At 46.1% G+C, this 16494-nt stretch overlaps 1 protein-coding gene across 1 annotated transcript in view; it reads right to left on the minus strand.

The window, feature by feature from the left end:
* CTCF (CCCTC-binding factor) overlaps positions 1 to 16494 on the minus strand; it is a 412941-nt gene that overhangs the window by 201040 nt on the left and 195407 nt on the right. The window contains 1 exon segment of the mRNA XM_030203644.1: positions 9115 to 9264. Coding sequence (XP_030059504.1) covers positions 9115 to 9264 — 150 coding nt within the window.

Raw genomic sequence — 16494 nt, forward strand, 5'->3', positions numbered from 1 at the left:
ACTCAATAGACCCATATTGCAAGAAACCAAAGCCCCTGAAGGCTCGGTCCTGAGAAGCAAACTGCCCATAAAGCTCTGCCCTGGGACAGGTGCCAAGAAATGGGACAGCTCCTGGAATAGTGTAAAGAACTAATGGAAAGAAAATTTATCAGGTAAGTCCTACATTTCTCCTTCCATTACGTTTCTTCCCACTATTCCAGGATGAGTGGGATGTTTGGCTTCCCACCCTACGAGGGTGGGAAGCTAAACCTGCCTCCCGAAGGACCGATGCCCCAAATGCTGCCTATGAGCATGTGACATGTCCACCCTGTAGTGCTTACTGAACATATGCAGCACAGCCCAAGTCGCCACCCTGCACATAACTCCCGGAGAGGACAGCGAGGCCTCCGCCGAAGACTCTGCTGTCCGCTGGGTAGAGTGCGCATTCAAAACTTCAGAAGGAACCTTCTCCTCCAGGATATAGGCCGCAGCCACCGGTTCTTTCAACGAACAGGCGATAGAAACCTTAGAAGCCACGAGACCCAGCTTCTGCATACCAAACAGGACAAAGTCTTTCTGATCGCTGAAAGTCAGAGTAACCTCCAGGTAACGCATGAGAGCCCTCCCAGCATCCAGTAACCTCAAGGAGTTAAACTGATCCCAACCTCTTCCATCCGAAAGGACGAGAGTTCCACCGATTGATTTGACATGGAAGGCCAACATCACCTTGAGCAAAAAGGAAGGCACAGTCTGAAGTGAGACCCCTGCCTCCGAAAAACGGAGAAAGGGGTGCCTGAAGCTCTGAGATGCAGTGTGCTTAGGTAATAGCCACCAGAAGAACAGTTTTCAGGGTAAGGTCTTTCACTGTCGTATTTTGAAGGGGCTCAAAAGACAGATGCTGCAGGACCCGAAGGACCAAGTTAAGGTCACAGTCCGGAAGGACGCTCGAAAGTGTGGCCTCAAGCGGTTCACTCCTCTCAGAAAGTAAACCACATCTGGATGGGCCGCTAAGGGCAAATTATACAAGCAACCCTGAAAACATGCCAGGGCTGCCACCTGAACTTTCAAGGACACCAAGCCCTTATGCTTCCTACTCTGAAGGAATGCCAGAATTTGGCCAACAGAAGAAGCAAAGGAATCCAACCCCCACTCAGAACACCAGCTCTCAAAGGTGCGCCACAATCAGCCATGGGCCGAAGAAGTAGACCGCTTCCTAGCCTGAAGCAGGATAATAATAGAGTTTGAATAACCCTTCTTCCTCAAATGGATCCTTCTCAACGGTTCATAAGACAAAAAAAGGGAAGGGATCTTCCATGACCACCGGGCTCCTGAAGGAGAAGCCCCCAACCCAGAGGAAGCCTGAGCAGCTCCCCATCCAGGAGCCAAATCAGGTCTGCATACCACAGACGCCACAGCCAATCCGGTGCCACCAGTACCATGTGGCCTCAATGGCTCGCCATGCTCAACAGCCGGCGTATCATCTGCCAAGGACAAAAGGCATACAGCAACCACTTGAGTGGCCACAGCTGCAGCGGAGTGTCCATACTTAGAGCCCCACTCTCTGCAGCAACTGAAAAACAACGAGACTTTGGAATTGACCCTCGTCGCCAAGAGATCCAGAGCCGGCATGCCCCAGCGCTGAACCAGAAGATGGAACGCGTCCTGCGACAGCTCCCACTCTCCAGGGTCCAGACTGTGACAATTGAGAAAGTCTGATTCCATGTTGAGCAACTCTGCGATGTGAGCTGCCGAGAGACAGAGCAGGTGTTTCTCTGCCCAGGCCATCAACAGGCCTTCGCAAAACCGCCGGGCTGATTTGGAGCCACCGCTCCAGTCTTGACCACGTGCTTAGCCGCCGACTAGCCAGAGAAAGCATACTGAGCCAAACTCACGGGCGCACTCATGCCTTTCCCACCTCTCCCGAATAAACGGGCTCCAGATCTTTCAAATTGTACTGCGAAGGGTATCGCTTACTGGGTTATCACTAGATAATCTGTGTGGGGTAGCGGGAGATCTCGTCTCAAGAGACCATGTTGCTTGGTGAAGTCACTTCCTCCCAACAATTTTGTTATTAAAACCTGCCGTTCTACAACTTGGAGGAGTATTTGATTTGAGGTTTCCGTGCAAATGCATTATTCGGCTAAATTCACTTAAGTATGTTTTCATGGACCTTTCGCATTTGTCATCTTTTATTGCTTTGAAAAGAACTGAAGGAGTTTAATATAATATTATTCTGTTCAACTGGGAGCTGATTAATCTTAGCAACTTTTTCCTTTAAATTACCTGTAATTAACATCTTGGATCCAATAATAGAGGACTTGAGTGTTGGAAACTAAGCTTATTTTCGTTAACATATTTTCTTGTTTGTATATTATGTGAAATATTAACACACTTTGCTGATTAAGAGTGCAATCTTGAAATTGTTGAAAAAATTTGAAAATAAATAAAAAATAAAAATAGAAGCAGTGTTTCACGCTTTCTGTACGGGCCTGCTGAACAGGGGAGTGACCATCCAGAAAGGAAACCGCTCTGGCTTTTTTTTTCTTTGCGACTCCTTCACATTGACGAAAATGTTTTTGTTTTTTTCTTTCGCTGTAACGCTGGGCCACCTACATGCTCCTTGCAACCTGAGAAGCATTCCTCAAAAATCTGAAGGGGACTACAATGAAGATACTTACCTGTAGCAGGTATTCTCCGAGGACAGCAGGCTGGACATCATCACGTATGGGTCGTCGTCCGCGACGGCCCAGGAGCTCCGGAATTTTAAAGAAAAACTTTAAAAGCTTCTAGAAGCAGCGCGATGGGCGCGGGGACAACTCACCGCGCATGCGCGAGTGACTTCCTGCCCGCGACGCCCGCACGCTTCCCTCAGTTATATAACAAGCAAGAAGAGAACAACTCCAAAGGGGAGGAGAGAGGGTTGTGATGATGTCCAGCCTGCTGTCCTCGGAGAATACCTGCTACAGGTAAGTATCTTCATTTTCTCCAAGGACAAGCAGGCTGGACATCACCACGCATGGGGTATCCCTAGCACCAAGGCTCACTCAAAACAATGAACAATGGTCAATTGGGCCTCGCAACAGCGAGGACATAACTGAGATTGACCTGAAAACAAACACAACTGAGAGTGCAGCCTGGAACAGAACAGAAATGGGCCTAGGAGGGTGGAGTTGGATTCTAAATCCCAAACAGATTCTGTAACACTGACTGCCCAAACCGACTGTCGCGTCGGGTATCCTGCTGTAGGCAGTAATGAGATGTGAATGTGTGGACTGATGACCACGTCGCAGCCTTGCAAATCTCTTCAATAGAAGCTGACTTCAGATGAGCCACTGACGCAGCCATGGCTCTGACATTATGAGCCGTGACATGGCCTTCCAAAGTCAACCCAGCTTGGGCGTTAAGTGAAGGAAATGCAATCTGCTAGCCAATTGGAGATTGTGCGTTTTCCGATGGCAACCCTCATCCTGTTGGGATCAAAAGAAACAAATAACTGGGCGGACTGTCTATAGGGCTTTGTCCGCTCCACATAAAAGGCCAATGCTCTCTTAAGTCCAAGGTATACAACTTGTCCTCACCAGGGTGGGTATGTGGACGGGGAAAAAATGTTGGCAAAACGATTGACTGGTTCAGTTGGAACTGCGACACCACCTTCGGCAGGAACTTAGGATGAGTGCGGAGAACTACCCTGTTATGATGAAATTTAATGTAGGGAGCATGAACTACCAGGGCTTGGAGCTCACTGACTCTACGAACTGAAATAACAGCCACCAAGACAATGACCTTCCAGGTCAAGTACTTCAGATGGCAGGAATTCAGTGGCTCAAAAGGAGGCTTCATCAGCTGGGTGAGAACGATGTTGAGATCCCACGACACTGGTGGAGGTTTGACAGGGGGCTTTGACAAAAGCAAACCTCCCATGAAGCGAACTAAAGGCTGTCCAGAGATAGGCTGACCTTCTACATGGTGATGATAAGCACTGATTGCACTAAGGTGAATTCTTACTGAGTTAGTCTCAAGATCAGACTCCGACAAGTGTAGAAGGTACTCAAGCAGGGTCCGTGTAGGACAAGAGAAAGGGTCTAGGGCCTTGCTGTCACACCAGACGGCAAACCTCCTCCATTTAAACCCATAACTCCTTTTCGTGGAAACTTTCCTGGAAGCAAGACTCGGGAGACACCTCTGAAAAGCCTAAAGAGGCAACTTCTACGCTCTCAACATCCAGGCCGTGACAGCCAGAGACTGGAGGTTGGGATGCAGAAGCGACCCCTCGTTCTGAGTGATGAGGGTCGGAAAACAGTCCAATCTCCACAGTTCTTCTGAGGACAAGTCCAGAAGAGGAGGGAACCAAATCTGACGAGGCCAAAAGGGCGCTATCAGAATCATGGTTCCGCGGTCTTGCCTGAGTTTCAGCAAAGTCTTCACTACTAGAGGTATGGGAGGATATGTGTACAGAAGGCCTGTCCCCCAATGCAGCAGAAAAGCATCTGACGCTAGTCTGCCTTAGGCCTGGAGCCTTGAACAGAATTGAGGAACTTTGTGATTGTACTGAGTGGCAAAAAGATCCACCGAGGGGGTGCCCCACGCTCGGAAGATCTTGCGGACAACGCCCATGTTCAGAGACCACTCATGAGGTTGCATGATCCTGCTCAACCTGTTGGCCAGGCCGTTGTTTACACCTGCCAGATATGTGGCTTGGAGAAGCATACCGTGCTGAGTCGCCCAAAGCCACATCCTGACGGCTTCCAGACAGAGGGTGAGATCCGGTGTCCCCCTGCTTGTTGGTGTAATACATAGCAACCTGATTGTCTGTCTGAATTAGGATAACTTGGTTGGACAGCCAATCTCTGAAAGTCTTTAGAGCATTCCAGATCTCTCGCAATTCCAAGAAGTTGATCTGGAGATGCGTTTCCTGGAAGGACCAAACTCCTTGAGTGTGGAGTCCATCCACATGAGCTCCCCACCCCAGAAGGGATGCATCCATCGTCAGCACTTTTTTGCGGCTGAGGAATTTGGAATGGGCGTCCCAAGGTCAGATTGGAGCGAATTGTTGGAATAATGTATTGTATTTTACATGCATTGTCTGTCAGCAATGTTTTTTCTCTGTGATTACTCTGTGACCTCTGATGTGAATTACCTAGAGAGGTCACACCCATGCAACTTCCTGTGGGTGTGATTAGGCACAGCACATGGAGCTCTAATGATCTCTCCTAACCTGAGGATCTATGGTGTGAGCATCCATTACCATCTAAGCACATGGAAAGAGCTGATAATCCAAATGTATTGTATTATGTTATATAAGCCTGTCTGAATATCAATCTAACTAAAACTGTGAGTAAACAGATGTTTTGTTAATTCAACTTTAAAGTGACTCAGCAGTGAATTATTCTGGGGTGTATGTGAGAGAGATGAAGAAAAGAAATTAACATTTCTAAAGCTGAAGCTGTGTGTATAAAAATCTGCTAATTATTTACTACAAATAATCCAACACGAATGGTCCACCAGTGAAAGGAATTGCAAAATTCGGTGGAAAGCTGGATGACATCCTCTAGATCCCCCATAGCCTGACACCACTGGGAAGCTAGGGTCCACTGAGCCAATCTCATGTGTAGACGTGCCATGGGTGTCACATGAACTGTGGAGGCCATGGGGCCCAGAAGTCTCAACATCTGCCGAGCTGTGATCTGTTGGGATGCCCGAGCTGAGGACACAAGAGCTAGGAGGTTGACCGCCCGTGCCTGGGGAAAATAAGCTTGAGACATCTGTGTGTTCAACAGAGCTCTTATGAATTCCAATTTCTATACGGGAAACAGGTGGGACTTGGGATAGTTGATGACAAACCCCAGTAGTTCAAGCAATTGAATAAGTAATCTGCATGGATCGTAGAGCTCCTGCCTTTGAGGTGCTCTTCACCAGCCAATCGTCGAGATAAGGGAACACGTGTACTCCCAGTCTGCGTAGCAATGCTGCGGCCACTGCCAAGCACTTTGTGAAGACTCTGGGTGCAGAGGCGAGACCAAAGGGCAGCACGCAGTACTGAAAATGCTGAGTTCCCAGACGAAATCGAAGGTACTGCCTGTGAGTTGGGAGCACTGGAATGTGAGTGTAGGCGTCCTTCAAGTCCAGAGAGCATAGCCAATCGTTTTCCTGAATCATGGGAAGAAGGGTGCCCAGGGAAAGCATCCTGAACTTTTCTCGGACAGGATATTTGTTCAGGGCCCTTAGGTCTAGGATGGGACGCATTCCCCCTGTTTTCTTTTCTACAAGGAAGTACCTGGAATAGAATCCCAGCCCTTCTTCCCCTGGTGGAACGGGTTCGACCGCATTGGCCTTTAGAAGGGTGGAGAGTTCATCTGCAAGTACCTGCTTGTGGCAGGAACTGAAGGATTGAGCTACCGGAGGACAATTTGGAGGCTTTGATTCCAGATTGAGGGCGTATCCGGAACGAACTATTTGCAGAACCCACCTGTTGGAGGTTATGAGAGGCCACCTTTGGTGAAAAAATATAAGCCTCCCTCCGACAGGAAGCTCGTCTGGTACAGACACTTTGATGTCAGCTATGCTGCTCTGGAGCCAGTCAAAAACTTGTCCCTTGCTTTTGCTGGAGAGCCGGAGGGGATCTGAGGCGCAAGCCGTTGACGAGAGCAGGCCTGCTGGGGGCGAGCTTGAACAGGCTGTCGGAAAGCAGGAGTGTACCTACGCCTATTAGAGGAATAGGGAGCACTCCTCTCCCTCCAAAAAAACTCCTAGAGGAGGAGGTATTAGCAGAAGGCGTCCAGCGGGCGAGAGAGTCCATAGCATCATGGTGCTTCTTCAGGGAATAAACCATATCCTCAACCTTCTCTCGAAAAACAACCCTTCGCGAAGCAGAAAAAAGGAAACTGAGGGAAGCGCACGGGCGTTGTGGGCGGGAAGTCACTCGTGCATGCACGGTGCGTTGTCTCCGCGCCCGTTGCGCTGCTTCTAGAAGCTTTTAAAGTTTTTCTTTAAAATTCTGGAGCTCCTGGGCCGTTGCGGACGATGACCCATGCGTGATGATGTCCAGCCTGATGTCCTAGAAGAATAAGTGCTACCGGCAGGGAGAAACCACACTAGCGTGCCAACACACCCTGCACCATCCTGAGACCCAAGAGCCTGGGGGAAGGAACTCACCGCACCCGGCAGGCCTCTCCTCAAACTAGGAGTTCTCTGTTGTCCTTCCCTTTAGCCTTTTGTGTTTTTTTTGTTTGTTTTCCCCCTCCCCTAGAGAAGAACAGCAACAGGAGAAGATCACCCCAGGCAGATAGACAGGGACCCAGCACCACCAGGTATGCCAGTACCAGCACAGTCCACCACACTCTACTAGGGATCAACTGACCAGATGGACCAGTAGCAAAGGTCTCAGGACGAGAGACAGGGTAGCCTATCCATCTACCTGGGCTCAGTTGTGTATGCTGAATCTCTACCTGCTGGTCAATGGACATGACAACCCACTTGTCCTGGAATAGTGGAAAGAAACGTAATGGAAAAAAAAAACATTTTTCTTTTCTATTTTGTGATTAGGTCAGATCTGAATGTGTATCCTGCCAGAGCTGATCTTAGACATGGCTGAGGCCAAGCCAGAAATTTTGGAGGGTCCTTATCAGGCCGTGAACTCTTCAGAGTCCAGCAGACTTAGGGCTCTCTTTGGCACTTCCCTAACACCATCCCTGTCATGTGTCTTTATATTTTGCACAGTATAGAAAGTATGCATCTCTTTCTATTTCTTTGGTATTGTACTACACGTGAGGTGTTGCTTCTTGAGACTTTAATTTATGTTTATCATTTTTAGTCAGCTATTATATATTTGGCATTTGTGTCCTATGTGCGTGACCAAGGTGCCAAGGTGTTGTTAGCATGAATTTTCTATGTAGCATTCTGTAGTAATTTGGCTTGTTCAGTTTCACATAGTGGAGGGGATATTGGTAAGGGGGCAGGGGAGACAGGGGTTTACTTGATCCATGCACTGTACCATTTGTGTTTATAAAATGATAGTTGTACAGAATATTGTTTCTTTTAATACTTTAATAAAATAATTTTAAATATAAAATCATAACTGTTCGAGGCTTGCGTGTGATCAGACAGCGCTCATGGGGATGGGGCGGGGATGGCATTTGCGGAGATGGCGACAAACTGTCCCCCATGTCATTCTAATCTTCAGTACTGATTGCAATTCTGGTCGCCACATCTCAAAAAAGATGTAGTGGAACTCGACAAGGTACAAAGAAGGGAGACCAATTATTAAGGAGACAGAATTATTTTCATATGAGAAGCTAAAGAGGTTAGGGCTCTTCAGGCCTGGAAAAGAGAAAGCTGATAGAGATCTATAAAATCTTGAATGGAGTGAATGGGTAAACACGAATCAATTGTTTGCTCTTTCAAAAGTACAAAGACTAAGGAACACTCCATGAAGTTACATAGTAGAACATTTAAAACTAAAAGGACAAAATATTTTCACATTGCTGGAGCAAGCTTAAAGAAGTTAATGTAGCTAGGATTAAAAAAGGTTCAGACAAATTCCTAAAGGGAAAAAACAAAAAAAAAAGCCCTTATTAAGTCACTGCTTGTCTTTGACGTTAAACAGCATGGTATTTATGTCCTGGACTGGTCACTTTTGGAAACAGGATAGCTAGATGGACCTTTGGTCTGACCCAGTACGACAACTGTTGTGTTATTTACATGGTGATTCTGACATAACATGTTTTTCCAGCTTCTATTATTACTCTTTCTTCATATATAATTTTTCTTAAATCTCTTAAGGCAGTCCTTTTTAGGAAATATGTACATTAAACCATTATTCAGATGGATATGGGGAAAATTCACTGCTTATTTCTAGGATAAGGAGCATAAAATGTATTGTACTGTTTTAGGATCTTGCCAGGTACTTGTAACCTGAATTGGCCACTGTTGGAGACAGGATGCTGAACTTCATGGATCTTTGGTCGGTCCCAGTACAGCAACGCTTATGTTCTTAATTTATTATGTCATGATTATTCAGTATTTGTAAATTCCCAGTTATTGCACTGGTTTCTTGATACTGTAATCTGGTCCAAACTATTTCTTGTTGTAAACAGAATGGAAATCTCTGGTAATGTAATATAATTTAATTCTACTTACCTAAATCGCTCTTTCTTGCAATCACTGTGTCACAGTGAGGACAATGAAACTTTGCCACGTTTTCTGTGTGTTTCTGCAGAATGTGCATCTTCATGGTCCCACTCTGGGTAAACCGAGCATGGCAGATATAACATTCATATGGCTTTTCACCTGGAAACACGAGACAGATTATGCTTTAGCTACTGGAACATACGAATACTTACTTTATATGCAAAGTTCCAAATTATATCGATCCCATGAAAATAAGATTATCTGTAGATTTTGATATCTGGACCCACACAAAAATAATATAAACAAATAGAACGTTCTAAAGTTTGAGATGCAGCAAAGCAAAGCAGAGGTAGTCGAGAGAAGGAGAAGATTCATGTTTAACCACAAATGGATTTATTCAGAATTGACCCGACTTGGCCGAATTTCAGCACTCACACATTCAGCAGGGATCAAAAAAAAAAAAAAAAAAAACTTCTTGACACACAAATAAGTGACACAAATATACATGCATCCAATATGGACCAAGGGCAAATTCTTGCTGTGCATAAATTGAGTGCTTTGCTGCGGATGGACTGTTGGTGTTCACTCACTTGCAGTGAATCAGAGACCCAACAAATTTGCCACAGGGTGAGGTTAATTCTATGTAGGCAGTGCCTGCAGGCCTGTGCTGGCAAGGAGTGAGGGCCTTGGCTGCTTGTGCATTTTTTGTTAATATATTTAAAATCAGTGCCATGGCAAGAGGATGGGGGCCGACATAAACAATAAAAATGCTGGAGTTGTGCTAGGATGAATATTTGGGCTGAGAAAACCCAGTGCTTACATAAATTTTTAAAAGGGCATGTAAAATGGCATGAAAGGAAAAATGAATTATCTGATAGTTTTCATTCCTTTAGTCAAAACAGATCAATCCAAACACTTGTGGGTTATGCCCATCTACCAGCAGGTGGAGATAGAGAGAATGTCAGAGCTCTGCCACAAAGCATACTGTGCAGCACACTCGCCTTCAGTATTTTCGATAAAGCAGTAAGGCATAGAAAAGAGAACAGAAATCTCCTGCCTCTAAAACAGACTCTAGGTCCATGACCCGAGTAAGGAAACATGTCCCTTAAGAATTTCTCAATAAATCTGATTTATGTGGGGTTTTTTTTAATTTTAAGAAACAGCATCTGCAAACATATCCAACAACTGTCAGTCCATAACCTATATTCAGAAAGGCAGATAATTGTGGTGGTGGTGGTGGGAGGGGAACGATAATGCTAAGAGGGCATCTATAACCTATATACAGAAAGACAGACAATAGTAAGTGGGTGCCGCTAGATTGATCTGTTGGGATTAAAGAAAAGAAAATGAGAAAGTAATTTTTCCTTCATTATGCACCATAGATCAATCCAAAGATTTGTGGGATGTACTAAAGCAATCCACAAGTTCGGAACAATAATACAACCCCTGCTGACAGGACTGTACCTCCAAAAGCCGCTCCCCCCTCCCCCCACCTGCAATCCAATCAATAATGCTTCAGGAAGATACGCAAGAATAGCCATACTGGGTCAGAGCAATGGTCCATCTAGCCCAGTATCCTGTTTCCAATAGTAACCAAGCCAAGTCACAAGTACCTGGTAGAAACCCAAATAGTTACCAATGCCGGGGGAAGCATTGGCTTCCCCATGTCTATTTCAATAGCAGACTATGGTCTTATGACTTTTCTTCCAAGAATTTGTCCAAACCTTCTTTAAATCTAGTTACTCCACTGCTGTTACCACATCCTCTGGCAACAAATTCCAGAGTTTAACTATTCATTGAGTGAAAAAAAATATTTCCTCCTATTTGTTTTAAAAGTATTTCCATGTAACTTCATTGAGTGTCCCCTAGTCACTGTACTTTTTCAAAGAGTTAAAAAAAAATGAAATGAAATTATTTTTTACCTGTTCTACACCACAGGATTTTGTAGACCTCAATCTCCCCTCAGCCATCTGTTTTCATCAGCTGGGCAAGAATACTGAGATCTCATAACACAGTCGGAAGTTTGACAGGGGGCTTTGTCAAAAGCAAACCTCTCATGAAGTTAACTAGAGGCTGTACAGAAATGGGCTTACTTTCTCCACTTAGCTTGGAGGACGAAATCTTCATAATTTTAATAATGTCCAGCCTTGTACAGGTATTCTTTCATGAAGATTTCGTCATCCAAGCTAAGTACTATCTTTGCGTTTTTGTCAAATTTGAATTGAGTCTCCATACAAGTGTTTGTTAGGGTACAATGTCTGTGGTTTTTGTGAAGATGTGGTAGTGGAGTTTTTTTTGAAGACGTATGATTGAAGAGGTTCCTTCATTATACAAAAGGCATGTCCTTTAAGAACAAGGAGGTTCCGATGTTTCTGAGGTCGTCTTTTTTTCTCCACTTTTTCCATTACTGCCAGCCATTGTGACCCCGAACACGTTGAGTAAAGGGTAGAATTGTTTATTTTTGATATTTATTCTACTTATTCCAGGAATGTACGGTATTTGAAATCACCCATTATTATAGCGTTGCCAAATTTGCCAGCTTTTTAAATCTCTGTAAACAGAAGGGATCCCTCGTTCTGCGTGATGAGGACTGGAAAACATTCTAATCTCAAAAACATCTTCAGAATACAACTCCAGAATAGGAGGAAACCAGATCTGCATCAGCAAGTAAGAGGTGATTAGGATCATAGTTTACTGGTCTTGCTCAAGTTTCAGCAAAGTCTTCTCTACGAGAGGTATTAGAGGATACGTATATAGAAGACCTTCTCCCCAACACAGGACAAAGGCACATGACGCTAGCCAGCCATTTGATCTGAGCCTGGAAAAGAACCAGGGGACTTTGTTGTTGAGAGGAGTGGCAAAATGATACATCAAGGAAGTGCCCCATTCTCAGAAGTTCTTGCAGGCCATGCCCATATTGAGACCACTTGCGTGTTTGCAAAACCCTGCTTAGTCTGTCCATCAGACAGCTGTCCTTCCCAGCTAGGTACAAGGCTCAGAGAACCATTCCATGAAGGAGGGCCCACTGCCTCTTGACAAAAGATTAGGATCACGTACGCCCCTATCTTATTCATATAGCACTGGGTGTCCATTTGAATTAGAGTTTGGTTCTGTAGCTGATCTCTGTGTCACTGTCTCAGGCTCTCGGACACTGGAATAACGTGAGCCCCTGGGCTACTGTCAAGCAGCGGCAGCAGCAGGCAAAATTCCCCAACCAGGACTGGGCAAACAAGCAAGGCAGGAGAAGCTGTAGACAGGCAAAGCCGGAACAACCAAACTGGAACGACAGTACTAGAACTAAAGAAGTAGGCAAGCAGGGAATAAGCAGGACAGAGCAACCAGTTTTCACCTGTGCTTGACCACCATTTCCCAGGGGTTGAGCCCCCAGGTGCAGGCGGCCAGCAGGACTTAATGGACCAACAGGATTCTAAACAAGCTTGACTAAAACAGGGTTCAGGATTCTCACACAGGATACAAGGTACAGAAACAAGCAAGGCAGAAGTGCTCCTATCAGCATCAAAAGGGTAAAGCAGAGAAGCAAAAAGGGTAAAGCAGGGAAGCATACAAGCTTAACTGCATACAGACCAAACAAGAACTAGGCAAGACATACAGGAAAGAAACAAAGCAAGACAGAAGTGCTCCTAACAGCACCAAAAAGGTAAAGCAGGGAAGCCAAAAGGGTAAAGCAAGGCAAAAGTGCTTAACTGCACACACACTAACCTGGACCTTTGGCGCTGCAAAGGCCCAGCTGAAAGGGCCAGGTGCATAATAAAGGCAATTACAAGTGAGGTCGCAGGTAAGGGTGCTGCTTAGTTCCAAACCACCCAAGCAAGTTTGGCAAGCAGGAAGATCCGAACCGGACTGGAATGACTTCTGAAACATGCTTGGAAAACAGCAAGAAAACAGTCTATAGCAGCCACAGGGTCCGGCCACTAGAGGGCAAGGCGGGCACAGACCAAGAAAACAGTCACAATCGTGACACTCTGAAAGCCTATAGAGTGTTCCAAATGACCCTGATCTTGAGAAAGTTGATATAGTAAGTCATTTCCTGAACTGACCGAGTCCCTTGAGTGTGAGGACAATCAACATGAGCTCCCCATCCCAGGTTGGTTGCATCCGTCATTAGCATTGCCTGAGGAAGTGGAACTTTGGAATGTATCCGAACTGTCAACCAGAGAAGGGCACGAGTCAACTCTAGAGAAATCTGGACTACTACCACTAGATTCCCAGTCACCTGAAACCACTGGGAAGCTAGGGTCCACTGGGTCTCTCTCAAATGGAGACATGCCAAGGAAGTGGCATGCACTGTTCAGGCCATGTGGCCAATCAAACTCAACATTTGCCGAGCTGTGACTGCTTGCTGCTTCTTACCTGCAAGGCAAGTGTGGTCAAGGTCTCTGCTCTCGCTTGTGGAAGAAAAGCCCAAGCCTATAATGTATCGAGCAAGGCTCCTATGTACTCCAATTGCTAAACCGGGAGAAGGTGGGACTTGGGTTAGTTTATGATGAACCCTAGAAACTCCCAACACATGAACAATTAAGGAGCATCAACACTATAGCTGCCTCCTGCAATGTCTTCTGACCAGACAATCATCCAGATAGGGAAACTTATACTCCCAGTCTGTGCAAATACACTGCAACAACTGCTAGACATTTGGTGAATACCCTGGGAGCAGAAGCAAGGCCAAATGGCAGAACGCCATACCGGTAGTGGTGTTTCCTATTCAGAAACAGAGATACTTCCTGTGATTGGGAAGTATGGAAAGGTGGATTCGGGCATCCTTTAAGTCCAGATAGCATCTTTTTCCTGAATCATGAAAAGAAGGGTGCCCAGGGAAATCATCCTGAACCTTTCCTTGACCAGGAATTTGTTCAGGGCTTATTTCCTTGGGCACAAGCAAGTACCTGGAAAAGATCTCTTCCCTTCTTCCCCTGGTGGCATGGGGTCAACCCCAATGGCCTGCAGAAAGAGTGGAGATTTCCTCTATAAGTATTTGTTTGTGCTGAGAGCTGATGAACGTTGTTGTCGATGTCCAATATGGTGGTCTGATGCCAATGCAGGGCGTAACCGAGACTATTTGAAGAACCCACTGGCCGCAGATTACATGGGGCCACCTATGGTGGGAAAAAGCTCAGTCTCCCCCTTACTGGTAGGCCATCCGGGACAGTTACCTTGAGTGCACCTCTGCTCTCCTGGAGCCAGTCAAAAGCTCATCCCTTGCTATGACTGGAAGGCCAGCTGAGATTTCTGAGGTTGGGACTAGCGAGACTGAGAATGCTGAGCCTGAGGGTTCTGGGCAGCGAGAAGGCAGCAGAAACCTACGCCTTTGGAAGTAGCAGGGTTGCGGCTTAGGCCCACGAAAACCTCCTAGATGAGGAGGCCGCAGCTGGAGGTTGCCAAGACAGGGTCTGGATGATATCAGTACGTTTCTTTTTCCATCTTGTACCCAAAAAGATTGTTTCCTCGGGAAAGTACGTCCACCAACCTCTCCTGAACCGCTGATTCTAGATCAGAGATGAGCAGACATGAGAGTCTGCACATCCCCACATCCATGGTGGAGAGTCTGGACACAAAACTAAAATAATTTTAAGTGCCGCTGGTTAGATACTGCCCGCACTTCAGGTATTTAATGGCCAGCTGGCAAAGCTCTGCGGCATGCTCCTGTGGAAGAGAAACTACAAAACTAAGTGTACTGCATAGCAAAGATTGCAATTAAAGACTGGTATAAAGCTGGTAGGACTGGATACATGCAATAAGCATCAAGGCCTGAAAGTCTTCCTCCTAAATGAGTCTTGTGTCCGAGCCTCTCTATCTGGGGGAACCAAGGCATGAGTCATGGAGCTCCTGGCTCCTTCAAGGGCAGATTTAACAACTGGAGAGTGAATCCGGGAGCCTTCTGGATACGCTATTGTTGGGCAGACTGGATAGACCATACAGGTCTTTATCTGCCGTCATTTAATATGTTACTATGATACTGTGTAGCCACCTTCTTAGATGCAACCTGCACGGAGAGGAGATCGAGTTCTTCGTCAGCGCATCTTTAAGGATAGGGTAAAATAGTACTGTGACCCCTTCCTTAAGAGACCACTCATAGTGCAGAACAGATAACATCTCTGCCCTGGGCTCCTCCTCTTCCTCCATGATGGCAGAAGCCACATCCTTGACAAAACCGGTGAGAGAATGACCCTCAGCTGGAGATTTCTCTTAGGGGGGATGGGGGAATAGTGAAGGATACTTACCTGTAGCAGGTATTCTCCGAGGACAGCAGGCTGATTGTTCTCAATGGGGGGTTGGTGTCCACGGCGGCCAAGGAACGGAGATTTTTCCAGTAAAAATCAACAAACTTTGTGACAGCTTCTGGAGCGTGGGACAGACGCACTGCGAATGTGCGGCCATCTTCCCGCCCGTGTGCGTCCGTTCCCGCCTTAGTTATATCAAAAAGCAAATAAAGAACAACAACTCCTCCTCCAAAGGGGAGGTAGGCGGGTTGGTGAGAACAATCAGCCTGCTGTCCTCGGAGAATACCTGCTACAGGTAAGTATCTTCGCTTTCTCCGAGGACAAGCAGGCTGCTTGTTCTCACTGATGGGGTATCCCTAGCCCCCAGGCTCACTCAAAACAGCAAAAGAAGATCAACTGGGCCTCACAACGGCGAGGACATAACGAAGATTGACGTACGAAGAAACATCTTACAGAGTACAGCCTGGAACAGAATAAAAATGGGCCTAGAGGGGTGGAGTTGGATTCTAAACCCCAAACAGATTCTGAAGCACCGACTGCCCAAATCGACTGTCGCGTCGGGAATCCTGCTGAAGGCAGTAAACAAGTACATAAGTAATGCCATACTGGGAAAAGACCAAGGGTCCATCGAGCCCAGCATCCTGTCCACGACAGCGGCCAATCCAGGCCAAGGGCACCTGGCAAGCTTCCCAAACGTACAAACATTCTATACATGTTATTCCTGGAGTTGTGGATGTTTCCCAAGTCCATTTAGTAGCGGTTTATGGACTTGTCCTTTAGGAAACCATCCAACCCCTTTTTAAACTCTGCTAAGCTAACCGCCTTCACCAAGAGATGTGAATGTGTGGACTGATGACCATGTCGCAGCCTTGCAAATCTATAGTGGCTGACTTCAAGTGGGCCACCGACACTGCCATGGCTCTAACACTATGAGACGTGACATGACCCTCAAGAGTCAGCCCAGCTTGGGCGTTAAGTAAAGGAAATGCAATCTACTAGCCAATTGGAAATGGTGCGTTTCCCAACAGCGATTCCCCCTTTTTTTTTTTTTAACCTTTTATTTATCATTTTCAACTTGTATTAGACCACCAAAAGTGGAGGGGTTATAGCGGTTATAAACTCAGGAGAGAGATTCATTCAACACAATATC

The sequence above is a fragment of the Microcaecilia unicolor genome, chromosome 5 (assembly GCF_901765095.1).
Source record: "Microcaecilia unicolor chromosome 5, aMicUni1.1, whole genome shotgun sequence".
Lineage (NCBI taxonomy): Eukaryota > Metazoa > Chordata > Amphibia > Gymnophiona > Siphonopidae > Microcaecilia > Microcaecilia unicolor.